Genomic DNA, 26,416 nt, shown 5'->3' on the forward strand with positions numbered 1-26,416 from the left:
GTAAATCCGGGGGGGAGGGGAGAGAGAGTGGGTAAATCCTGGGGGGGGTGGGGAGAGAGAGTGGGGTAAATCCTGGGGGGGGGGGAGAGAGAGTGGGGTAATCCTGGGGGGGGGGGAGAGAGAGTGGGGTAAATCCTGGGGGGGGGGGGAGAGAGAGTGGGGTAAATCCTGGGGGGGGGGGGAGAGAGAGTGGGGTAAATCCTGGGGGGGGGGGAGAGAGAGTGGGGTAAATCCTGGGGGGGGAGAGAGAGTGGGGTAAATCCTGGGGGGGGGGAGAGAGAGTGGGGAAAATCCTGGGGGGGGGGAGAGAGAGAGGGGTAAATCCTGGGGGGGGGAGAGAGAGAGGGGTAAATCCTGGGGGGGGCGGGGGAGAGAGAGAGTGGGGTAAATCCTGGGGGGGGTGGAGAGAGAGAGTGGGGGTAAATCCTGGGGGGGGGGGGGGGAGAGAGAGAGTGGGGTAAATCCTGGGGGGGGGGAAGAGAGAGAGTGGGGTAAATCCTGGGTGGGGGAAGAGAGAGAGTGGGGTAAATCCTGGAGGGGGGGGAGCTGAGAGAGTGGGGTAAATCCTGGGGGGGGAGAGAGAGTGGGTAAATCCTGGGGGGGGAGAGAGAGTGGGGTAAATCCTGGGAGGGGGGAGAGAGAGAGTGGGGTAAATCCTGGGGGGGGAGAGAGAGAGTGGGGTAAATCCTGGGGGGGGGGGAGAGAGAGTGGGGTAAATCCTGGGGGGGGAGAGAGAGAGTGGGGTAAATCATGGGGGAGAGAGAGAGGTGGGGTAAATCCTGGGGGGGGGGCAGAGAGTGGGGTAAATCCTGGGGGGTGGGGTGGGGAGAGAGAGTGGGGTAAATCCTGGGGGGGGGGAGAGAGAGAGAGGGGTAAATCCTGGGGGGGGGGAGAGAGAGTGGGGTAAATCCTTGGGGGGGGGGGGAGAGAGAGTGGGGGTAAATCCTGGGGGGGGGAGAGAGAGTGGGGTAAATCCTAGAGGGGGGGAGAGAGAGTGGGGTAAATCCTGGGGGGGGGGTAGAGAGAGTGGGGTAAATCCTGGGGGGGGGAGAGAGTGGGGTAAATCCTGGGGGGGGTGGGGAGAGAGAGTGGGGTAAATCCTGGGGGGGGGGGAGAGAGTGTGGGGTAAATCCTGGGAGAGTGGGGGTAAATACCCTTGGTGGAGGGAGGGTAAATATATCCTGGTGTAAAGGGGGTAACTACCGGGGGGGGGGGGGCCTCTGTTTGCATGGTCGCAGACACTGGGAGGTGTTGCACTGTTGAAAATGGGATCATTCTGCCCCCCCCCCCCCCCCCCCCTCAGAGCTCCGTTTATAAACCCGCTGCTCCGTTAAATCCTTCTCTTTTGGAGAAACGCCACGGTCTAACCCCCTCTCGATTCACAGTTGCTTAATTCCAGTGAACTGTTAATTTCCCCCATTCCTTCTCTTTCCCCCCCCCCCCCCCACCCCCGGGTGGATGGAGTTCAGACCTGATTGAATGGTGGAACGGGCTCGAGGGGCTGAATGGCCTCCTCCTGGTCCCATGTCTGATCAATGCTGGGCTAAAGTTGTGTGCGCACCGTTGACCCACTTGTCAGGTCCCCCTTTCAGCCCGAGTCATCTTGCAGCCAGATGTGGACTGACTTGCCGTTTCCAGCCTTTCGTTTTTATTTGGATTTTGAACGGTTTTCTCAACCCTCTCCACGCAGGTCAGCGGCGAGTTCTCAGTCTCCTCAGCTGCCTGGCCGGTGGTGTGTTCTTGGCCACGTGTCTGCTGGATCTACTTCCAGACTACCTGTCTGACATGGCTGCCGTGCTGGACAAGATGAAAATCACAGTGAGTACTGTTTGCACTTTCTCCCCAGCACTGACCAGTCAGTTTGGTGTCGCAGGTCTGTCAAACACTGCTTTTTGCCACAGCAACCCTTTGGCTTGGAAAGAACTCGCATTTCTGTAGCGCCTTTCACCACCTCAGGACGTCCCAAAGCGCTTCACAGTCAATGAAGTGCAGTCACTGTTGTGATGTGGGAAACGCGGCAGCCAATTTGCGCACAGCAAGCTCCCACAAACAGCAATGTGATAATGACCGGATCATCTGGTTTATGTGTTGGTTGAGGGATAAATATTGGCCCCAGGACACCGGGGAGAACTCCTCCGCCCCACCACCCCCCCCCCCCCCCCGGCTGCTCTTCCAATAGTGGCCGTGGGATCTTTTAACATCCACCTGAGAGGGCAGACAGGGCCTCGGTTTAACGTCTCATCCGAAAGACGCCACCTCTGACAGTGCGGCGCTCCCTCAGTACTGCCCCTCCGACAGTGCGGCTCTCCCTCAGTCCTGTCCCTCCGACAGTGCGGCGCTCCCTCAGTACTGCCCCTCCGACAGTGCGGCGCTCCCTCAGTTCTGCCCCTCCGACAGTGCGGCGCTCCCTCAGTACTGCCCCTCCGACAGTGCTGCGCTCCCTCAGTACTGCCCCTCCGACAGTGCGGCGCTCCCTCAGTACTGCCCCTCCGACAGTGCGGCGCTCCCTCAGTACCGCCCCTCCGACAGTGCGGCGCTCCCTCAGTACCACCCCTCCGACAGTGCGGCGCTCCCTCAGTACTGTCCCTCCGACGGTGCGGCGCTCCCTCAGTACTGCCCCTCCGACAGTGTGGCGCTCCCTCAGTACCCGCCCCTCCGACAGTGCGGCGCTCCCTCAGTACCACCCCTCCGACAGTGTGGCGCTCCCTCAGTACTGCCCCTCCGACAGTGCGGCGCTCCCTCAGTACTGCCCCTCCGACAGTGCGGTGCTCCCTCAGTAGCGTCCCTCCGACGGTGCGGTGCTCCCTCAGTACCGCCCCTCCGACAGTGCGGCGCTCCCTCAGTACTGCCCCTCCGACAGTGCGGTGCTCCCTCAGTACTGGCACTGGAAGTGTCAGCCTGGATTTTGTGCTCTCATCTCTGGAGTGGGACTTGACCCCACGACCTACTGACTCAGAGGTGAGAGTGCGACCCACTGAGGCAGAGCTGGGATTAAACGACCACTGTGAAGAGAATTGAGTCAGAATAAAGCGTGACGGATGACACGGAGCCCTTCCCTCTCTACATTGCACTGTCTGCCCCGTGAAAGCCTCACCCAGTTACAGTTGGGAGGGTTTGGGGTGGGAGTGGTGTTTTCTTCGACCTGTGCTGCCATCTACTGTCTGAGGTAGTCGAGTGAAGATTGGACTGAAGTTTTTGTGACTAATCTTTGGGGAAAATCCCAGCCGCAGTGTTATTGCTGGCTGTGTGGCATTCCAGAGGCCCAGACGAACGGTGATTTGTTTTTATGTGGTTTTGAGAGGCACATTCGCTGGGTCTTGGACTGATTTTAAACCACCAGCTGTGGGATTGCTATGGTAGCTCGCTGTCCCTTCACAACCTCTCCGCCTCCTTTGGTTCTATTGACCAGTTCGTTCCCCTCTGTGCTCCGTGTCTCTGCCCTTTACTGTGTCCCAATACAGTCACCGCACCTCCTCATACAGCCCAGTTTTCCACCTCGGGAGAATGGCCATCTTACGCGCTTATCTCTCCAACGCCCCGACGGATTCCTAACCCAAGCCATCAGATTGATTCCTCTGATGCCCTTCTCATGGGCTTTCCAGCTCCATTCATGACATATTTCAACTACTCCAGAAATCTGCTGCCTGAGCCCTCTCCCGCAGGCGCCCCGCCTCTCCCATCAAGCCCCCCCCTACCCATCTCATCCGCCAACACTCTCCCATCCAGCCCACTTCCTCTCCCATCCAGCATCCCCGTCAAAACCGTCCTCTCCCACACGCCGGCCGTTAGGTGTGTGTGTCGGTGTGTCGAGCCTCACATCACAGCAGGGGACAGCTACCGGGAGCAAGAATCCTGGCTCAGTTTTATTGTCCTTCCTCCCCTCCAAGCCCAGGGGGCAGATCGGCTGACAGGAACACCCGTGCACCGTGGCGGCTGATAGCCAGGGCGTTGCAGACCAGAGGCTGTAGCCGGGGAAGGATCAATGTCCAGACACCGTGCAGGGACTCCAGCCTCGGCGGGAGCCATCGAGTTATACAGCACAGAAAGAGGCCCTTCGGCACATCGTGTCCGCGCCGGCCATCAAGCCCTGTCTATTCTAATCCCATTTTCCAGCACTTGGCCCGTAGCCTTGTAAGCTATGGCATTTCAAGTGCTCATCTAAATGCTTCTTGAATGTTGTGAGGGTTCCTGCCTCTACCACCCTTTCAGGCAGTGAGTTCCAGATTCCAACCACCCTCTGGGTGAAAAGGTTTTTCCTTAAATCCCCTCTAAACCTCCTGCCTCTTACCTTGAAACTATGCCCCCTGGTTATTGACCCTTCTACTAAGGGGAAAAGTTCCTTTCTATCTACCCTATCAATGCCCCTCATAATTTTGTACACCTCAATCAGGTCCCCCCTCAGCCTTCTCTGCTCCAAGGAAAACAACCCCAGCCTGTCCAGTCTCTCTTCATAGCTGAAGCGCTCCAGCCCAGGTAACGTCCTGGTGAATCTCCTCTGCACCCTCTCCAATGCAATCACATCCTTCCTATAGTGTGGCGACCAGAACTGTACACAGTATTCCAGCTGTGGCCTAACTAGCGTTTTGTACAGCTCCATCATAACCTCCCTGCTCTTATATTCTATGCCTCGGCTAATGAAGGCAAGTATCCCATATGCCTTTTTAACCACCTTATCTACCTGTCCTGCTGCCTTCAGGGATCTATGTACATGCACACCAAGGTCCCTCTGATCCTCTGTCCTTCCTAGGGTCCTACCATTCACTGTGTGTTCCCTTGCCTGGTTAGTCCTCCCAAAATGCATCACCTCACACTTTTCAGGGTTAAATTCCATTTGCCACTGTTCTGCCCGTCTAACCAACCCATCTATATCGTCCTGTAGCCTGAGGCGTCCCTCCTCGCTATTGACCATCCCACCAATTTTCGTGTCATCTGTGAACTTACTGATCATACCTCCTACATTCATATCTAAATCATTAATGTACACTACAAACAGCAAAGGACCCAGCACTGAGTGTGAGGAACGATCTCTTGGGTGAGGTACTGGGCACTGGCTATTGTACCCCTATCTGAACGAGAGTCGGGTGCCTTCAGGAAAGGAGATTTGGGGGGGGTGCAGGAGGCGAGGGGGTTTAGCCCTTTCCGGGTCGAGTGGCATCAGCTTATCGGCGTAACATTGCCGAGTAGATGCTTCATTATTGCAGCATATCAGTGATGATTCATTGCGTGTGGGAAACAGCCTGTGGTTTGTGGTTCTGTGTCTCTGGGCAGGAAGGCTGGAGCTGATTTCATGTGTTTCCAGGTGGCGTCCGACGGTCCCGGCAATTACTAAACTCATTCTGAGCAATTGCACAATCGCACACTTGCTCGCAATAGAAGACACGGCTTATTTTGTTGGATTAATTGTTTAAGGACGTAAGAAGACAGAGTAAAGCTCCCTCTACACTGTCCCATCAAACACTCCCAGGGCAGGTACAGCACGGGTTAGATACAGAGTAAAGCTCCCTCTACACTGTCCCATCAAACACTCCCAGGGCAGGTACAGCACGGGTTAGATACAGAGTAAAGCTCCCTCTACACTGTCCCATCAAACACTCCCAGGGCAGGTACAGCACGGTTAGATACAGAGTAAAGCTCCCTCTACACTGTCCCATCAAACACTCCCAGGGCAGGTACAGCACGGGTTAGATACAGAGTAAAGCTCCCTCTACACTGTCCCATCAAACACTCCCAGGGCAGGTACAGCACGGGTTAGATACAGAGTAAAGCTCCCTCTACACTGTCCCATCAAACACTCCCAGGGCAGGTACAGCACGGTTAGATACAGAGTAAAGCTCCCTCTACACTGTCCCATCAAACACTCCCAGGGCAGGTACAGCACGGGTTAGATACAGAGTAAAGCTCCCTCTACACTGTCCCATCAAACACTCCCAGGGCAGGTACAGCACGGGTTAGATACAGAGTAAAGCTCCCTCTACACTGTCCCATCAAACACTCCCAGGGCAGGTACAGCACGGGGTTAGATACAGAGTAAAGCTCCCTCTACACTGCCCCATCAAACACTCCCAGGGCAGGTACAGCACAGGTTAGATACAGAGTAAAGCTCCCTCTACACTGTCCCATCAAACACTCCCGGGGCAGGTACAGCACGGGTTAGATACAGAGTAAAGCTCCCTCTACACTGCCCCATCAAACACTCCCAGGGCAGGTACAGCACGGGTTAGATACAGAGTAAAGCTCCCTCTACACTGTCCCATCAAACACTCCCAGGGCAGGGACAGCACGGGTTAGATACAGAGTAAAGCTCCCTCTACACTGTCCCATCAAACACTCCCAGGGCAGGTACAGCACGGGTTAGATACAGAGTAAAGCTCCCTCTACACTGTCCCATCAAACACTCCCGGGGCAGGTACAGCACGGGTTAGATACAGAGTAAAGCTCCCTCTACACTGCCCCATCAAACACTCCCAGGGCAGGTACAGCACGGGTTAGATACAGAGTAAAGCTCCCTCTACACTGTCCCATCAAACACTCCCAGGGCAGGGACAGCACGGGTTAGATACAGAGTAAAGCTCCCTCTACACTGTCCCATCAAACACTCCCAGGGCAGGTACAGCACGGGTTAGATACAGAGTAAAGCTCCCTCTACACTGTCCCATCAAACACTCCCGGGGCAGGTACAGCACGGGTTAGATACAGAGTAAAGCTCCCTCTACACTGTCCCATCAAACACTCCCGGGGCAGGTACAGCACGGGTTAGATACAGAGTAAAGCTCCCTCTACACTGTCCCCATCAAACACTCCCAGGGCAGGTACAGCACGGGTTAGATACAGAGTAAAGCTCCCTCTACACTGTCCCATCAAACACTCCCAGGGCAGGTACAGGACGGGTTAGATACAGAGTAAAGCTCCCTCTACACTGTCCCATCAAACACTCCCAGGGCAGGTACAGCACGGGTTAGATACAGAGTAAAGCTCCCTCTACACTGTCCCGTCAAACACTCCCAGGGCAGGTACAGCACGGGTTAGATACAGAGTAAAGCTCCCTCTACACTGTCCCATCAAACACTCCCAGGGCAGGTACAGCACGGGTTAGATACAGAGTAAAGCTCCCTCTACACTGTCCCGTCAAACACTCCCAGGGCAGGTACAGCACGGGTTAGATACAGAGTAAAGCTCCCTCTACACTGTCCCATCAAACACTCCCAGGGCAGGTACAGCACGGGTTAGATACAGAGTAAATCTCCCTCTACACTGTCCCATCAAACACTCCCAGGGCAGGTACAGCACGGGTTAGATACAGAGTAAAGCTCCCTCTACACTGTCCCATCAAACACTCCGGGGCAGGTACAGCACGGGTTAGATACAGAGTAAAGCTCCCTCTACACTGTCCCCATCAAACACTCCCAGGGCAGGTACAGCACGGGTTAGATACAGAGTAAAGCTCCCTCTACACTGTCCCATCAAACACTCCCAGGGCAGGTACAGCACGGGTTAGATACAGAGTAAAGCTCCCTCTACACTGTCCCCATCAAACACTCCCAGGGCAGGTACAGCACGGGTTAGATACAGAGTAAAGCTCCCTCTACACTGTCCCATCAAACACTCCCAGGGCAGGTACAGCACGGGTTAGATACAGAGTAAAGCTCCCTCTACACTGTCCTGTCAAACACTCCCAGGGCAGGTACAGCATGGGTTAGATACAGAGTAAAGCTCCCTCCACACTGTCCCATCAAACACTCCCAGGGCAGGTACAGCACGGGTTAGATACAGAGTAAAGCTCCCTCTACACTGTCCCATCAAACACTCCCAGGGCAGGTACAGCACGGGTTAGATACAGAGTAAAGCTCCCTCTACACTGTCCCATCAAACACTCCCAGGGCAGGTACAGCACGGGTTAGATACAGAGTAAAGCTCCCTCTACACTGTCCTGTCAAACACTCCCAGGGCAGGTACAGCACTGGGTTAGATACAGAGTAAAGCTCCCTCTACACTGTCCCATCAAACACTCCCAGGGCAGGTACAGCACGGGGTTAGATACAGAGTGAAGCTCCCTCTACACTGTCCCCATCAAACACTCCCAGGGCAGGTACAGCACGGGTTAGATACAGAGTAAAGCTCCCTCCACACTGTCCCATCAAACACTCCCAGGGCAGGTACAGCACGGGGTTAGATACAGAGTAAAGCTCCCTCTACACTGCCCCATCAAACACTCCCAGGGCAGGTACAGCACGGGTTAGATACAGAGTAAAGCTCCCTCTACACTGTCCCATCAAACACTCCCAGGGCAGGTACAGCACGGGTTAGATACAGAGTAAAGCTCCCTCTACACTGTCCCATCAAACACTCCCAGGGCAGGTACAGCACGGGTTAGATACAGAGTAAAGCTCCCTCTACACTGTCCCCATCAAACACTCCCAGGGCAGGTACAGCACGGGTTAGATACAGAGTAAAGCTCCCTCTACACTGTCCCATCAAACACTCCCAGGGCAGGTACAGGACGGGTTAGATACAGAGTAAAGCTCCCTCTACACTGTCCCATCAAACACTCCCAGGGCAGGTACAGCACGGGTTAGATACAGAGTAAAGCTCCCTCTACACTGTCCCGTCAAACACTCCCAGGGCAGGTACAGCACGGGTTAGATACAGAGTAAAGCTCCCTCTACACTGTCCCATCAAACACTCCCAGGGCAGGTACAGCACGGGTTAGATACAGAGTAAAGCTCCCTCTACACTGTCCCGTCAAACACTCCCAGGGCAGGTACAGCACGGGTTAGATACAGAGTAAAGCTCCCTCTACACTGTCCCATCAAACACTCCCAGGGCAGGTACAGCACGGGTTAGATACAGAGTAAATCTCCCTCTACACTGTCCCATCAAACACTCCCAGGGCAGGTACAGCACGGGTTAGATACAGAGTAAAGCTCCCTCTACACTGTCCCATCAAACACTCCGGGGCAGGTACAGCACGGGTTAGATACAGAGTAAAGCTCCCTCTACACTGTCCCCATCAAACACTCCCAGGGCAGGTACAGCACGGGTTAGATACAGAGTAAAGCTCCCTCTATACTGTCCCATCAAACACTCCCAGGGCAGGTACAGCACGGGTTAGATACAGAGTAAAGCTCCCTCTACACTGTCCCCATCAAACACTCCCAGGGCAGGTACAGCACGGGTTAGATACAGAGTAAAGCTCCCTCTACACTGTCCCATCAAACACTCCCAGGGCAGGTACAGCACGGGTTAGATACAGAGTAAAGCTCCCTCTACACTGTCCTGTCAAACACTCCCAGGGCAGGTACAGCATGGGTTAGATACAGAGTAAAGCTCCCTCCACACTGTCCCATCAAACACTCCCAGGGCAGGTACAGCACGGGTTAGATACAGAGTAAAGCTCCCTCTACACTGTCCCATCAAACACTCCCAGGGCAGGTACAGCACGGGTTAGATACAGAGTAAAGCTCCCTCTACACTGTCCCATCAAACACTCCCAGGGCAGGTACAGCACGGGTTAGATACAGAGTAAAGCTCCCTCTACACTGTCCTGTCAAACACTCCCAGGGCAGGTACAGCACTGGGTTAGATACAGAGTAAAGCTCCCTCTACACTGTCCCATCAAACACTCCCAGGGCAGGTACAGCACGGGGTTAGATACAGAGTGAAGCTCCCTCTACACTGTCCCCATCAAACACTCCCAGGGCAGGTACAGCACGGGTTAGATACAGAGTAAAGCTCCCTCCACACTGTCCCATCAAACACTCCCAGGGCAGGTACAGCACGGGGTTAGATACAGAGTAAAGCTCCCTCTACACTGCCCCATCAAACACTCCCAGGGCAGGTACAGCACGGGTTAGATACAGAGTAAAGCTCCCTCTACACTGTCCCATCAAACACTCCCAGGGCAGGTACAGCATGGGTTAGATACAGAGTAAAGCTCCCTCTACACTGTCCCATCAAACACTCCCAGGGCAGGTACAGCACTGGGTTAGATACAGAGTAAAGCTCCCTCTACACTGTCCCATCAAACACTCCCAGGGCAGGTACAGCACGGGGTTAGATGCAGAGTAAAGCTCCCTCTGCACTGTCCCATCAAACACTCCCAGGGCAGGTACAGCACGGGGTTAGATACAGAGTAAAGCTCCCTCTACACTGTCCCATCAAACCCTCCCAGGGCAGGTACAGCACGGGTTAGATACAGAGTAAAGCTCCCTCTACACTGTCCCATCAAACACTCCCAGGGCAGGTACAGCACGGGGTTAGATACAGAGTAAAGCTCCCTCTACACTGTCCCATCAAACACTCCCAGGGCAGGTACAGCACGGGTTAGATACAGAGTAAAGCTCCCTCTACACTGTCCCATCAAACACTCCCAGGACAGGTACAGCACAGGTTAGATACAGAGTAAAGCTCCCTCTACACTGTCCCATCAAACACTCCCAGGACAGGTACAGCACGGGTTAGATACAGAGTAAAGCTCCCTCTACACTGTCCCATCAAACACTCCCAGGGCACGTACAGCACGGGTTAGATACAGAGTAAAGCTCCCTCTACACTGTCCCATCAAACACTCCCAGGGCAGGTACAGCATGGGTTAGATACAGAGTAAAGCTCCCTCTACACTGTCCCATCAAACACTCCCAGGGCAGGTACAGCACTGGGTTAGATACAGAGTAAAGCTCCCTCTACACTGTCCCATCAAACACTCCCAGGGCAGGTACAGCACGGGGTTAGATGCAGAGTAAAGCTCCCTCTGCACTGTCCCATCAAACACTCCCAGGGCAGGTACAGCACGGGGTTAGATACAGAGTAAAGCTCCCTCTACACTGTCCCATCAAACACTCCCAGGGCAGGTACAGCACGGGTTAGATACAGAGTAAAGCTCCCTCTACACTGTCCCATCAAACACTCCCAGGGCAGGTACAGCATGGGTTAGATACAGAGTAAAGCTCCCTCTACACTGTCCCATCAAACACTCCCAGGGCAGGTACAGCACGGGTTAGATACAGAGTAAAGCTCCCTCTACACTGTCCCATCAAACACTCCCAGGGCAGGTAGAGCACGGGTTAGATACAGAGTAAAGCTCCCTCTACACTGTCCCGTCAAACACTCCCAGGGCAGGTAGAGCACGGGTTAGATACAGAGTAAAGCTCCCTCTACACTGTCCCATCAAACACTCCCAGGGCAGGTACAGCACGGGGTTAGATACAGAGTAAAGCTCCCTCTACACTGTCCCATCAAACACTCCCGGGGCAGGTACAGCACGGGTTAGATACAGAGTAAAGCTCCCTCTACACTGTCCCATCAAACACTCCCAGGGCAGGTACAGCACGGGGTTAGATACAGAGTAAAGCTCCCTCTACACTGTCCCATCAAACACTCCCAGGGCAGCTACAGCACGGGGTTAGATACAGAGTAAAGCTCCCTCTACACTGTCCCATCAAACACTCCCAGGGCAGGTACAGCACGGGGTTAGATACAGAGTAAAGCTCCCTCTACACTGTCCCATCAAACACTCCCAGGGCAGGTACAGCACGGGTTAGATACAGAGTAAAGCTCCCCCTGCACTGTCCCGGAGCTCTGTATCTAACCCGTGCCGGTCCTGCCCTGGGAATTAAACTCGGTATAAATGTCTGCTTAGCAGTGGTGCTGATCTGTTGCTGTTTAAAGTGTGTTGCCCTCCCCTGTACTGGTGACCCTGAGCTCCGCGCATCGCTGCTCCACACTCTGTGTTGTGTTTCTCTGTGTGTTGCAGCTGCAGTTCCCGCTGCCGGAATTCATCGTCGCAATGGGCTTCTTCCTGGTGCTGATCATGGAGCAGATCGTGTTGGCCTGCCGCGATCAGTCGCGGAACCTCGAGGAGACCAGGGCCCTGCTGGGCAGGTCGACCAGCGGGAACCTGCATTCGCAGCACCACCTGGGCCCGGGCGAGAGCGGCTCTCCGCGCGAGGAGGCCGGGCCTCACGTCCACGTGGACTTCAACTCGCACTCGGCCATCCGCTGCTTCGTGCTGGTGCTGTCGCTGTCCCTGCACTCGGTCTTCGAGGGGCTGGCGGTGGGGCTGCAGGAGGCCAGCTCCAAGGTGGTGGAGATCTGCATCGCCCTCTCGGTCCACAAGTGCATCATCGCCTTCAGCCTGACCCTGAAGCTGGTGCAGAGCCGGCTGAAGCGGACGGCGGTGGTCTGCTGCATCATCGCCTTCGCCGTCATGTCCCCCCTGGGGATCGGGCTGGGCATCGTGCTGACCGAGGACTCCAGCCACCAGCTGGTCTGCAGCGTGCTGGAGGGCGTGGCCACGGGAACCTTCATCTACATCACCTTCATGGAGATCCTGCCTCACGAACTCAACTCCTCCGACCAGCGCATCTGTAAAGTCATCATGCTGATCCTGGGCTTTGCCCTGGTCACCGGGGTCCTTTTCATTAAGGTGTAAGGTCTGTGTGAGTGGGATGGATTGTTTACATGTGTCCCAACACACTCCCATTTCAAATTCACCATCTCAAGTCAGCTCTGGCTCCGTTTCAACTATCCTTTCCGCCCCACTTTAACCTCTCATTTCAGTTCCTGAAATTTTAGGTGCATAGGAACAGGAGGAGGCCATTCAGCCCCTTCATAGAAGATAGGAGGAGTAGGCCATTCGGCCCCTCGAGCCTGCTCCGCCATTCAATGCGATCATGGCTGATCATCCAAATTCAGTACCCTGTCCCTGCTTTCTCCCCATATCCCTTGATCCCTTTAGCCTTAAGAAATATATCCAACTCCTTCTTGAATATATTTAATGAACTGGCCTCCACCACCCTCTGTGGTAGAGAATTCCACAGGTTCACCACTCTGGGTGAAGAAATTCCTCCTCATCTCTGTCCTAAATGGCTTACCCCTTATCCTTAGACTGTGACCCCTGGTTCTGGACTCCCCGACCATCGGGAACATCCTTCCTGCATCTAGTCTGTCCAGTCCTGTTAGAATTTTATAAGTTTCAATGAGATCCCCTCTCATTCTTCTAAACTCCAGCGAGTATAAGCCCAATCGACCCAATCTCTCCTCATACGTCATTCCTGCCATCCCAGGTATCAGCCTGGTGAATCTTCACTGCACTCCCTCCGTGGCAAGAACATCCTTCCTCAGATAAGGCGACTAAAACTGCACACAATACTCAACGTGTGGTCTCACCAAGGCCCTGTACAACTCCAGCAAGACATCCTTGCTCCTGTACTCGAACCCTCTCGCTACGAAGGCCAACATACCATTTGCCTTCTTAACCGCCTGCTGCACCTGCATGCTTACCTTCAGCGACTGGTGCACAAGGGCACCCAGGTCTCGTTGCACTGCCCCTTCTCCCAATCTATTGCCATTCAGATAATAATCTGCCTTCCTGTTTTTGCCACCAAAGTGGATAACCTCGCATTTATCCACATTATACTGCATCTGCCCAATCACCCAACCTGTCCAAATCATACTGGAGTTTCTCAGCATCCTCCTCACAGCACACACGCCCACCCAGCTTTGTGTCGTCTGCAAACCTGTTCCGCCATTCAGTGAGATCACGGCTGATCTGTATCCTAACTCCACCCACCCACCTTGGCTCCATATCACTCAACACCTTTGACTAGCAAAAATCTCGGTCTCTGTTTTAAAATTATTACTTGATCTTGGCATCGACTGCTTTTTGTGGGCGAGAGTTCCATGCTTCTACCATGTGAAGAAGTGTTTCCTAACTTCTCTGCTGAACGGCCTGGCTCTGATTTTATGGTGACGTCCCCTTCTCCTGGACTCCCCCCCCCCCCCCCCCCCCCCCCCCGGAAAAAGTTTCTATCTACCCTATTGGTTCCTTTCAAATCCTAAAAGCCTCAATCAAATCACCCCTTAACCTTCTATATTTTTGCCTCAAGCTCCAGGGTCCTTTCTCAAGCTCCAGTTTTATTTCCCATTCCTGTCCACACTGAAAGCCCAACCTCGGAGCGACCGATTGCTCCCCGAGCGGTTGTGTAAATGCCCAATGGTCTGTTACTGCACGGAGTGCAGCTCGGAACCGAAGCGGCTGTGGTTACAGCGAGTTGGCAGTTTCGAGGACGGCCCGCTGTCCCGACAACAACGTCGTCGGCTTTTTGGTGTCTAAGAGTCGATGCTGAATGAAGCCGCGCGGGCATAAACCTCGGGCCCCGCGCAGACATAAATCCCGGGCCCCGCGCGGACATGGGCCCCGCGCGGACATGGGCCCCGCGCGGACACAAACCCCGGGCCCCGCGCGGACACAAACCCCGGGCCCCGCGCGGACACAAACCCCGGGCCCCGCGCGGGCATGACCCCGGGCCCCGCGCCGATATGACCAATGTACATCTCACGGGGCGAGTGCTTGGACATCCCGCTGCCATGTTCCAGGTGTGTGTATTTCGCAAACGTCGGACCAGCAATGTTTGGGAGTCGGGGCTGTGAATTCCGGCTTCAGGGAGATTTCTTCTCCCTATGAGCGCTCCCAGCAGCCAAGAGTTTACGTTTTAGAAGAATTCTGATTCTCACTAAACGTGGAGAACTCCTAACTGTGTGATTTCTACTTTTAAGAGACTGTTTTCGAAGGGTCTGTCTGGCGTGGAGCTGGAGGTGTCCAGACGGCTGGCCTGACGATGGAGCTCCCTCAAATGGCACAGATAACGACTGCAACAGTCCAATTAACTCCTCCAGTCCAATTAACTCCTCCAGTCCAATTAACTCCTCCAGTCCAATTAACTCCAGTCCAATTAACTCCAGTCCAATTAACTCCTCCAGTCCAATTAACTCCTCCAGTCCAATTAACTCCTCCAGTCCAATTAACTCCTCCAGTCCAATTAACTCCTCCAGTCCAACGGGTTTAATACCGGGACGTGTTTCTGGTCCTACTTCCCCCTCCAAACATTGCACCTCGCAGCTCAGACCTGTTGATTTCACCTCGCACATTGTGTATCTAGATTTACACTCTGAACACTAACCTCATTACTGGTAACTTTTGATATAGCACCTTATCATCGCAGAAACATCTGGGACGCGCTTTCGGCAATGAATAACTATTTTGTAGTGACGTATCTTGTGTAGGTTAAAACCGCTAGACGTTAACGCCTGAATATGTAACATTCCTGGGATTTAAAGGGGCAGGATGCGGCCCACTGAGTGAAGGTTCAGTCTAAAACCATAGCCCTTTCCCCCCCCCCCCCCCCCCCCCCCCCCCAAAAACCGTTGGTAAAATATACTGGGCTAAAGATAGCGAGCCAGGAACACGAGCGGGTCAGACTGCCGAGGCTGCAAATGTGAAATTCAGAACAGAAAATGCTGGGAACACTCAGTGGGTCGGACAGCATCTGTGGAGAGAGAAACAGAGTTAATGTTTCAGCTCGATGACCTTTTTTTATCAGTTCTGATCGACCTGAAACGTTAACTCTGTTTCTCTCTCTCTCTCTCTCTCTCTCTCTCTCCCCACAGGCCCCGCCTGACCTGCTAAGTGTTTCCAGCATTTTTCTGTTCTTATTTCGGATGAGACAGAAAACGGCCGTGGTTCGTGATGCATTGGACCCGAAAAGCTTTGAACGCCCTGCCGCGCCAGCGCGCGCTGTGGAAAATCCGCCGCATCCTCGGCAATAAAGCACATCCCGGAACGTCTCGTGCAGACGCGGATCTGGCCGGCCAAGAGTCGGGGGTCCGGCGGGTTGGCTGGCGAGTGGTCCCGAGTCCCGCAGCGCCGCCGCTCCCCAGCTGGGGGTTTGCGGTGGTGGAAGTGTCCTTTCACCCCCCCCCAAGGCTGAATTGCCGTCCCCACTCTCCCCGTCTATCCTGCTGCGGGACTGTTGGGAAATGAGTGCATGCTCTGTCGTGCAGTCACACGGTTACTAAAACACAGACCGGGGGAAATGGACCCAAAGATGTGCGGGTTAGGTTGATTGGCTATGATAAATTGACCCTTAGTGTTAGGGGGATTAAATACGTGGGGTTACGGGGATAGGGTGGGATATGTGATGGTGTAGGGGTTACGGGGATCGGGTGGGATATGTGTCGGTGCAGGCTCGATGGGCCGAAATGGCCTCTATCTGCACTGTGGGGTTTCTCTGATTTCTGTGATTCTGTGATTTCTGTGAAATGCTAGTTTAAAAATATTTTTAACTGATCATGCTCTTCCAAAAGGTTACAGCAAACTTCCTCTATTTTATGAACACTGGTGGCATTTTAATCTTTGATGTATTAGAACAGATATAATCTTTGGGTAGCCCAGTCCTGTGATTGTCTAGAACATAGATTGTAACATTTAATAGTGCGCTGCACATTCAACCTGTAATCAGCCAGGGTTCCTGCTCCTGATCACTGTCCAGTGACCCCTGGGTTAGAGAGAGGGGAAATCAGCCAGGGTTCCTGCTCCTGATCACTGTCCAGTGACCCCTGGGTTAGAGAGAGGGGAAATCAGCCAGGGTTCCTGCTCCTGATCACTGCCCAGTGACCCCTGGGTTAGAGAGAGAGGAAATCAGCCAGGGCTCCTGCTTCTGATCACTGTCCAGTGACCCCTGGGTTAGAGAGAGGGGAAATCAGCCAGGGTTCCTGATCACTGTCCAGTGACCCCTGGGTTAGAGAGAGGGGAAATCTGCCAGGGTTCCTGCCCCTGATCACTGCCCAGTGACCCCTGGGTTAGAGAGGGGGGAAATCAGCCAGGGTTCCTGCTCCTGGTCACTGCCCAGTAACCCCTTCTGGAAAAGTGGATGCTGGGTAAGTGCAGGAGCAGGCTCTGCTGTGATTCCCCCTGTGGTTCAGTAGCCTGCTGAGACTAAATAGCCAGGCGGGCAAGGTACTGGAGGGCAGATGATGCCCATTCAATTATTGCCCGCCAAGGAGTTGAGCGGATGGGGAATAACTGCTGAGGGACAAAAAGGTGGAAGCGATCCTTCAGTGCAATGAACATTCTCCAGTCGTGGCCATGCGTGACAGAGAATGAAGTGACAAGAGACTCCCTGCTCGTGGGACTAACCGATGAAAGGGCTTGTAGGGGCGGGGGGAGCCCGTGCCGGTATACTGTAACTCATTAACTGAGGTTTCAGACCTCTGACCTGAGGGATCAGCCTTGTGAAGGGATTGAGACCTGAATCTGGCTCTTCACTCTCTGATACTGACGGTCCTTGCTGCTATTTGCAGTCTTGAATTGTCTCCTGTCCAGCACTTGTTCGTAACTCAGTCGACAAGTCGTTCAGCCCAGCCTCGGCAGGTTGGGCTCTGATCTATTTTTTAAATTACATGTATAGATAATATTTAAAACAATGTTTTCAGCTTTATATTGCCAATTTCCCAGTAAGATTGTAAAACAAAAACAGCGAATGCTGGAAATGCTCAGCAGGTCAGGCAGCATCTGTGGAGAGAGGAACAGAGTTAACGTTTCAGGTTGATGACCCTTCGCCACTTCTGACGAAAGGTCATCGACCTGAAACGTTAACTCTGTTTCTCTCTCCACAGATGCTGCCGGACCTGCTGAGTATTTCCAGCATTTTCGGTTTTTATTTCAGATTTCCAGCATCCGCAGTATTTTGTTTTTGTAAAACGGTAAAACAGCTGTTTCTGCTGCTTTTAGTGATGATCATTTTTGTATAAATGTAACACTATTTTGTGTAGTTTTTGAGATTCAATAAAATTCTTCAGAAACCTTGTGTGACTTCAGTCTCGAACTAAGCGTTCACTGTAACTCACCGCTCCGGGTTTAGAGGGAGTGCTTCAGGCAGGTAATAGGATCCAGCTAACACATGAATCGGGAGCGGGATTCGGTCACTCGAGCTGCTCCACCATTCAATAAGATCACTGCTGATCTTCAACCTCAACTGCACTTTCCCACCTGCTCTTCATATCTCTTGATTTGCCTAAAGTCCAAAAATCTATCGATCTCGGCCTTGAATATACTCAACGACTGAGTCTCCACAGCCCTCTGGGGCAGAGAATTCCAAAGATTCACCGCCCTCAGTGAAGAAATTCCTCCTCATCTCAGTCCTCAATGGCCGACCCCTTATCCTGAGACTGTGACCCCTGGTCCTAGACTCTCCAGTCAGGGGAGACATTCTCCCTGCATCTAGTCTGTCAATTAAGGCGCTCCTTAAAACCAACCTCTGACCAAGCTTTTGGTCACCTGTCCTAATCTCTCCTTCTGTGGCTCAGTGTCGAATTTACGCTGCTGCGAAGCACCCTGTCAATCCCCCTCAGAATCTTGTATGTTTGAATGAGATCACCTCTCATTCTTCTAAACTCCAGAGAGTATCGGCCCAATCTACACAATCTCTCATCATAGGACAGCCCTCTCATCCTAGGGATTAATCGTGGAATACAGAGAAATCATTGAACGGTTTCATGAGGCTTTTTACATGAAAATAGTGCTGAAAAAAATGACAGCTTTTAACTTCTGCTTGGCTCCCTTTCTGTGTGTCTCACACACAAAGCTGATATTAAATCTTCTGCCACTCACAGTTGATATATCTTCTGTTATGTATATATATATAGAATAATAACAGACCTGGGGGTGTGTTACAGGCTGGAATCTCGGCAGGGGGTTTAGAAATAGAGTGATAGTGTGAGATTTGTTTATGAAACATGATTGATGACCCTGATGCTTTAAGTTCCTCGGAGTCCACATCACGGAAGACCTCTCCTGGTCCCTCAATACCTCCTCTCTGGTGAAGGCGGCCCAGCAGCGCCTATATTTCCTAAGGAGGCTGAAGGGATGTAACCTGTCACCCCTGATCCTCTCTAACTTTTACCGCTGCACAATAGAGAGCATCCTGACAAACTGTATCACAGTATGGTATAGCAGCTGTAGCTACTATGACCGGAAAGCCCTGCAGCGGGTAGTCAAAACTGCCCAACACATTACCGGCTATCGAGCACATATACCAGAAACGCTGTCTACGGAGGTCACGGTCCATCATCAAAGACCCTACCCACCCCAGCCACAGTCTGTTCGCCCTCCTGCCATCTGGGAGACGCTACAGATGCATTTGCACCCGTACGACCAGATTTAGGAACAGCTTCTTTCCCAGGGCTGTCATCCTACTGAACTCCACAAATAAACTCTAAAGCCTGCACATCTGCCAATGCACTTTATTATGTTTATGTTAATGTATTACAAGCCAAATGAATGTTGAATGTTTAAATGTCTTAATCTAAATGTACACTCTCGGGAGCCGCAAGCCTACATTTCGTTGTGCTGCACTTGTGCACTAACAATGACAATAAAGTTGATTATGATTATGATATAGAATGACAGAGACCTGGGGGTGTGTTACAGGCTGGAATCTAGGCGAGGGGTTCAGGGGGGTTACATATGGCATAGTGGTTAGCACTGTTGCCTCACAGCGCCAGAGACCCGGGTTCGAATCCGGCCTCGGGCGACTGTCTGTGTGGAGTTTGCACATTCTCCCCGTGTTTGCGTGGGTTTTCTCCGGGTGCTCCGGTTTCCTCCCACAGTCCAAAGATGTGCGGGTTAGGTTGATTGGCTATGATAAATTGACCCTTAGTGTTAGGGGGATTAAATACATGGGGTTACAGGGATAGGGTGGGATATGTGTTGGTGTAGGGGTTACGGGGATCGGGTGGGATATGTGTCGGTGCAGGCTCGATGGGCCGAAATGGCCTCTATCTGCACTGTGGGGTTTCTGTGATTTCTGTGATATAGAGTGATGGTGTGAGATTTGTTTATAAAACATTGATTGATGACACTGATGCTTCAGTGCCAGGGATGGCCTGTGGAGTGCAGTGGTGGTTGTGTGCAGTGACCAGCAATCTTTATTTGGAGTGGGATTCTGCCTTGTCCTGCCCACTCTGGTGGGACCAGAGGAGCAATTGCATCACTTTCAGCAGCTTGAACATTTACAAAACCGACTGCATCCTGCCATCACCTGAGACACTTGCTCAGGTGACAACCACAGGGCAATGCAATGGGCTGCGATACAAGCCAAGCAAATCAGAGTGAACTTGAAAGGGCTTTGGATTCAGGCGGTGGGCGTTTTGGACCGCTTGTAGTTTTACCGCCTCGCCCCGCTCACCTGTGCAGGCGGAAAGAAGAGGGGAGGCGGACTACAAGAGCCTGAAGGCATCGGGGCGGGGGTGGGGCGCGGTGCATCAGGGGAGCTGGAGTCAGGCAGGCCGCGGTGGGCGGCGGGAGTTGTAGTGCGGCTGCTGCGGCCGGGCAACAGGCGGGGGTTGGAGGAAGACTACAACTCCTGGGGTGCACGGCACGGCGAGGCGGGCGGGCGGCGCTGAGCATCAGGGGAGCTGGAGTCAGGCCGGCAGCGGCGGATGCCGGGACTTGTAGTCCGTCTGCCGGAGCGGGCAGCAGCCGATCAGCGGGCGAGGTGCGCGGAAAGACTACAACTCCCGCCGTGCGCGGCGAGGCGGGCGGCTTTATACTTTGTGCGTCTCTCTCTCGCTCTCTCACACTCGGTTTAATCGGGTTTTCTGCCGCTTCGCCTGCCCCGCCCGCACCGCCACCAACAAACACACACAGAAAAAAATATATATAAAACATGGCGGCCGGCAACAACCCGCGCAAATTCAGCGAGAAGATCGCGCTGCACAACCAGAAGCAGGCCGAGGAGACGGCCGCCTTCGAGGAGGTGATGATGGAGCTCAACAACTCGCGGGTAAGCAGCGGTTCCCCCATCGCTGCGGGGGGGTCAGGCCGGCAACTCAGGCCGCGGCCTAGCACGCAGGCCCCGGGCAGCTCGGCCACTCCCAGCCCGGGGATCTCGGCCTTCTCCCCCTCAAACACCACTGGGGTACAGTACTGGTGGGTACAGGTCTGTCACTGTATAACACGGGTACAGTACTGGTGGGTACAGGTCTGTCACGATAACACTGGGGTACAGTACTGGTGGGTACAGGTCTGTCACTGTATAACGGGTACAGTACTGGTGGGTACAGGTCTGTCACTGTATAACACGGGCACAGTACTGGTGGGTACAGGTCTGTCACTGTATAACACGGGTACAGTACTGGTGGGTACAGGTCTGTCACTGTATAACACGGGTACAATACTGGTGGGTACAGGTCTGTCACTATAACATGGGTACAGCACTGGTGGGTACAGGTCTGTCACTATAACACGGGTACAGTACTGGTGGGTACAGGTCTGTCACTGTATAACGGGTACAGCACTGGTGGGTACAGGTCTGTCACTGTACAACACTGGGGTACAGTACTGGTGGGTGCAGGTCTGTCACTATAACACTGGGGTACAGTACTGGTGGGTACAGGTCTGTCACTATAACACTGGGGTACAGTACTGGTGGGTGCAGGTCTGTCACTGTATAACACTGGTACAGTACTGGTGGGTACAGGTCTGTCACAGTATAACACTGGGGTACAGTACTGGTGGGTACAGGTCTGTCACTGTATAACACGGGTACAGTACTGGTGGGTACAGGTCTGTCACTGTATAACACTGGGGTACAGTACTGGTGGGTACTGGTCTGTCACTATAACACTGGGGTACAGTACTGGTGGGTACAGGTCTGTCACTGTATAACACTGGGGTACAGTACTGGTGGGCACAGGTCTGTCACTGTATAACACGGGCACAGTACTGGTGCGTACAGGTCTGTCACTATAACACTGGGGTACAGTACTGGTGGGTACAGGTCTGTCACTGTATAACACGGGTACAGTACTGGTGGGTACAGGTCTGTCACTGTATAGCACTGGGGTACAGGTCTGTCACTATAATACTGGGGTACAGTACTGGGGGGGTACAGGTCTGTCACTTTATAACTGGGGTACAGTACTGGTGGGCACAGGTCTGTCACTATAACACTGGGGTACAGTACTGGTGGGCACTGGCCTGTCACTGTATAACACGGGTACAGTACTGGCGGGTACAGGTCTGTCACTGTATAACACTGGGGTACAGTACTGGTGGGTACAGGTCTGTCACTGTATAACACTGGGGTACAGTACTGGTGGGTACAGGTCTGTCACTGTATAACACTGGGGTACAGTACTGGTGGGTACAGGTCTGTCACTATAACACTGGGGTACATTACTGGTGGGTACAGGTCTGTCACTGTATAACACTGGGGTACAGTACTGGTGGGTACAGGTCTGTCACTGTATAACACGGGCACAGTACTGGTGGGTACAGGTCTGTCACTGTATAACACTGGTACAGTACTGGTGGGTACAGGTCTGTCACTGTATAACACTGGGGTACAGTACTGGTGGGTACAGGTCTGTCACTATAACACTGGGGTACAGTACTGGTGGGTACAGGTCTGTCACTGTATAACACTGGGGTACAGTACTAGTGGGTACAGGTCTGTCACTGTATAACATGGGTACAGTACTGGTGGGTACAGGTCTATCACTGTATAACACGGGTACAGTACTGGTGGGTACAGGTCTGTCACTGTATAACACTGGGGTACAGTACTGGTGGGTACAGGTCTGTCACTATAACACGGGTACAGTACTGGTGGGTACAGGTCTGTCACTGTATAACACTGGGTTCAGTACTGGTGGGTACAGTGTCACTGTATAACACTGGGGTACAGTACTGGTGGGTACAGGTCTGTCACTATATAACACGGGTACAGTACTGGTGGGTACAGGTCTATCACTATAACACGGATACAGTACTGGTGGGTACAGGTCTGTCACTGTATAACACTGGGGTACAGTACTGGTGGGTACAGGTCTGTCACTGTATAACACTGCGGTACAGTACTGGTGGGTACAGGTCTGTCACTGTATAACACGGGTACAGTACTGGTGGGTACAGGTCTGTCACTATAACACTGGGGTACAGTACTGGTGGGTACAGGTCTGTCACTGTATAACGGGTACAGCACTGGTGGGTACAGGTCTGTCACTGTATAACATGGGTACAATACTGGTGGGTACAGGTCTGTCACTATAACATGGGTACAGCACTGGTGTGTACAGGTCTGTCGCTGTATAACGCGTACAGTACTGGTGGGTACAGGTCTGTCAGTGTATAACGGGTACAGTACTGGGGGGGGTACAGGTCTGTCACTGTATAACTGGGGTACAGTACTGGTGGGTACAGGTCTGTCACTATAACACTGGGGTAGAGTACTGGTTGGCACTGGTCTGTCACTGTATAACACGGGTACAGTACTGGTGGGTACAGGTCTGTCACTGTATAACGGGTACAGTACTGGTGGGTACAGGTCTGTCACTGTATAACACGGGTACAATACTGGTGGGTACAGGTCTGTCACTGTATAACACTGGGGTACAGTACTGCTGGGCACTGGTCTGTCACTGTATAACACGGGTACAGTACTGGTGGGTACAGGTCTGTCACTGTATAACACTGGGGTACAGTACTGGTGGGTACAGGTCTGTCGCTGTATAACACTGGGGTACAGTACTGGTGGGTACAGGTCTGTCACTGTATAACCCGGGTACAGTACTGGTGGGTACAGGTCTGTCACTGTATAATACTGGGTTACAGTACTGGTGGGGACAGGTCTGTCACTGTATAACACTTGGGCACAGTACTGGTGGGTACAGGTCTGTCGCTGTATAACACTGGGGTACAGTACTGGTGGGTACAGGTCTGTCACTATAACACTGGGGTACAGTACTGGTGGGTACAGGTCTGTCACTGTATAACACGGTTACAGTACTGGTGGGTACAGGCCTGTCACTGTGTAACACTGCGGTACAGTACTGGTGGGTACAGGTCTGTCACTGTATAACACTGGGGCACAGTACTGGTGGGTACAAGTCTGTCCCTGTATAACACTGTGGTACAGTACTGGTGGGTACAGGTCTGTCACTGTATAACACTGGGGTACAGTACTGGTGTGTACAGGTCTGTCACTATAACACTGGGGTACAGTACTGGTGGGTACAGGTCTGTTGCTGTATAACACGGGGGTGCAGTACTGGTGGGTACAGGTCTGTCACTAACACTGGGGTACAGTTCTGGTGGGTACAGGTCTGTCACTGTATAACACTGGGGTACAGTACTGGTGGGTACAGGCCTGTCACTGTATAACACTGGGGTACAGTACTGGTGGGTGCAGGTCTGTCACTGTATAACACGGGTACAGTACTGGTGGGTACAGGTCTGTCACTGTGTAACACTGGGGTACAGTACTGGTGGGTACAGGTCTGTCACTGTATAGCACTGGGGTACAGTACTGTTGGGTACAGGTCTGTCACTATAACACTGGGGTACAGTACTGGGGGGGTACAGGTCTGTCACTTTATAACTGGGGCACAGTACTGGTGGGCACAGGCCTGTCACTGTATAACACGGGTACAGTACTGGTGGGTACAGGTCTGTCACTGTATAACACTGGGGTACAGTACTGGTGGGTACAGGTCTGTCACTGTATAACACTGGGGTACAGTACTGGTGGGTACAGGCCTATCACTATAACACTGGGGTACAGTACTGGTGGGTACAGGTCTGTCGCTGTATAACACTGGGGTACACTACTGGTGGGTACAGGTCCGTCACTGTATAACCCGGGTACAGTACTGGTGGGTACAGGTCTGTCACTGTATAATACTGGGTTACAGTACTGGTGGGTACAGGTCTGTCACTGTATAACACTGGGGTACAGTACTGGTGGGTACAGGTCTGTCACTATATAACACGGGTACAGTACTGGTGGGTACAGGTCTATCACTGTATAACACGGATACAGTACTGGTGGGTACAGGTCTGTCACTGTATAACACTGGTGTACAGTACTTGTGGGTACAGGTCTGTCACTGTATAACACTGGGGTACAGTACTGGTGGGTACAGGTCTGTCACTGTATAACACTGGGGTACAGTACTGGTGGGTACAGGTCTGTCACTGTATAACACGGGTACAGTACTGGTGGGTACAGGTCTGTCACTGTATAACACTGGGGTACCGTACTGGTGGGTACAGGTCTGTCGCTGTATAACGCGTACAGTACTGGTGGGTACAGGTCTGTCACTGTATAACACGGGCACAGTACTGGTGGGTACAGGTCTGTCGCTGTATAACACTGGGGTACAGTACTGGTGGGTACAGGTCTGTCACTGTATAACACGGGCACAGTACTGGTGGGTACAGGTCTGTCGCTGTATAACACTGGGGTACAGTACTGGTGGGTACAGGTCTGTCACTGTATAATACTGGGTTACAGTACTGGTGGGTACAGGTCTGTCACTGTATAACACTGGGGCACAGTACTGGTGGGTACAGGTCTGTTGCTGTGTAACACGGGGGTACAGTACTGGTGGGTACAGGTCTGTCACTATATAACACGGGTACAGTACTGGTGGGTACAGGTCTATCACTGTATAACACGGATACAGTACTGGTGGGTACAGGTCTGTCACTGTATAACACTGGGGTACAGTACTGGTGGGTACAGGTCTGTCACTGTATAACACTGCGGTACAGTACTGGTGGGTACAGGTCTGTCACTGTATAACACGGGTACAGTACTGGTGGGTACAGGTCTGTCACTATAACACTGGGGTACAGTACTGGTGGGTACAGGTCTGTCACTGTATAACGGGTACAGTACTGGTGGGTACAGGTCTGTCACTGTATAACATGGGTACAATACTGGTGGGTACAGGTCTGTCACTATAACATGGGTACAGCACTGGTGGGTACAGGTCTGTCACTGTATAACACTGGGGTACAGTACTGGTGGGTACAGGTCTGTCACTGTATAACACTGGGGTACAGTACTGGTGGGTACAGGTCTGTCACTGTATAACACTGCGGTACAGCACTGGTGGGTACAGGTCTGTCACTGTATAACACTGCGGTACAGTACTGGTGGGTACAGGTCTGTCACTGTATAATGGGTACAGCACTGGTGGGTACAGGTCTGTCACTGTACAACACTGGGGTACAGTACTGGTGGGTGCAGGTCTGTCACTGTATAACACTGGTACAGTACTGGTGGGTACAGGTCTGTCACAGTATAACACTGGGGTACAGTACTGGTGGGTACAGGTCTGTCACTGTATAACACTGGGGTACAGTACTGGTGGATACAGGTCTGTCACTGTATAACACGGGTACAGTACTGGTGGGTACAGGTCTGTCACTGTATAACGAGTACAGTACTGGTGGGTACAGGTCTGTCACTGTATAACACTGGGGTACAGTACTGGTGGGTACAGGTCTGTCACTGTATAACACTGGGGTACAGTACTGGTGGGTACTGGTCTGTCACTATAACACTGGTGTACAGTACTGGTGGGTACAGGTCTGTCACTGTATAACACTGGGGTACAGTACTGGTGGGCACAGGTCTGTCACTGTATAACACGGGCACAGTACTGGTGGGTACAGGTCTGTCACTATAACACTGGGGCGTGGTAAACCACTGTTTGTATTCCTGTTTGTCCTGTTTGTTTTCCACTGTGTATATGCCTGGACATGCCTCGGCTGACTCCTCCCACAGGTCCA

General features: G+C 52.9%; 2 protein-coding genes across 4 annotated transcripts in view; both read left to right on the forward strand.

Annotated features, from left to right (window-relative positions):
• The first annotated feature begins 1,497 nt into the window (after window positions 1–1,497).
• LOC147086379 (zinc transporter ZIP1-like) lies at window positions 1,498–17,640 on the forward strand. Its single transcript, XM_085978447.1, has 2 exons — window positions 1,498–1,818; window positions 11,750–17,640. The coding sequence occupies exons 1-2, from the start codon at window positions 1,525–1,527 to the stop codon at window positions 12,425–12,427; spliced, it is 972 nt and encodes a 323-aa protein (XP_085834573.1). The 5' UTR covers window positions 1,498–1,524; the 3' UTR covers window positions 12,428–17,640.
• Window positions 17,641–20,276: 2,636 nt separating this feature from the next.
• Window positions 20,277–26,416, forward strand: part of LOC147086380 (CREB-regulated transcription coactivator 2-like) — a 56,471-nt gene continuing 50,331 nt past the window's right edge. For 2 of the 3 annotated variants that reach the window (XM_085978450.1, XM_085978449.1), the window contains exon 1: window positions 20,277–20,618. In XM_085978450.1, coding sequence (XP_085834576.1) covers window positions 20,502–20,618 — 117 coding nt within the window. In that variant the 5' untranslated portion in view covers window positions 20,277–20,501. The remainder of the gene's footprint in view (window positions 20,619–26,416) is intronic. The other variant, XM_085978448.1, reaches the window with a different exon arrangement.

This window comes from Somniosus microcephalus, unplaced genomic scaffold (assembly GCF_052327205.1).
Source record: "Somniosus microcephalus isolate GS21.2 unplaced genomic scaffold, FLI_Smic_1.0 unresolved_chr7, whole genome shotgun sequence".
NCBI lineage: Eukaryota > Metazoa > Chordata > Chondrichthyes > Squaliformes > Somniosidae > Somniosus > Somniosus microcephalus.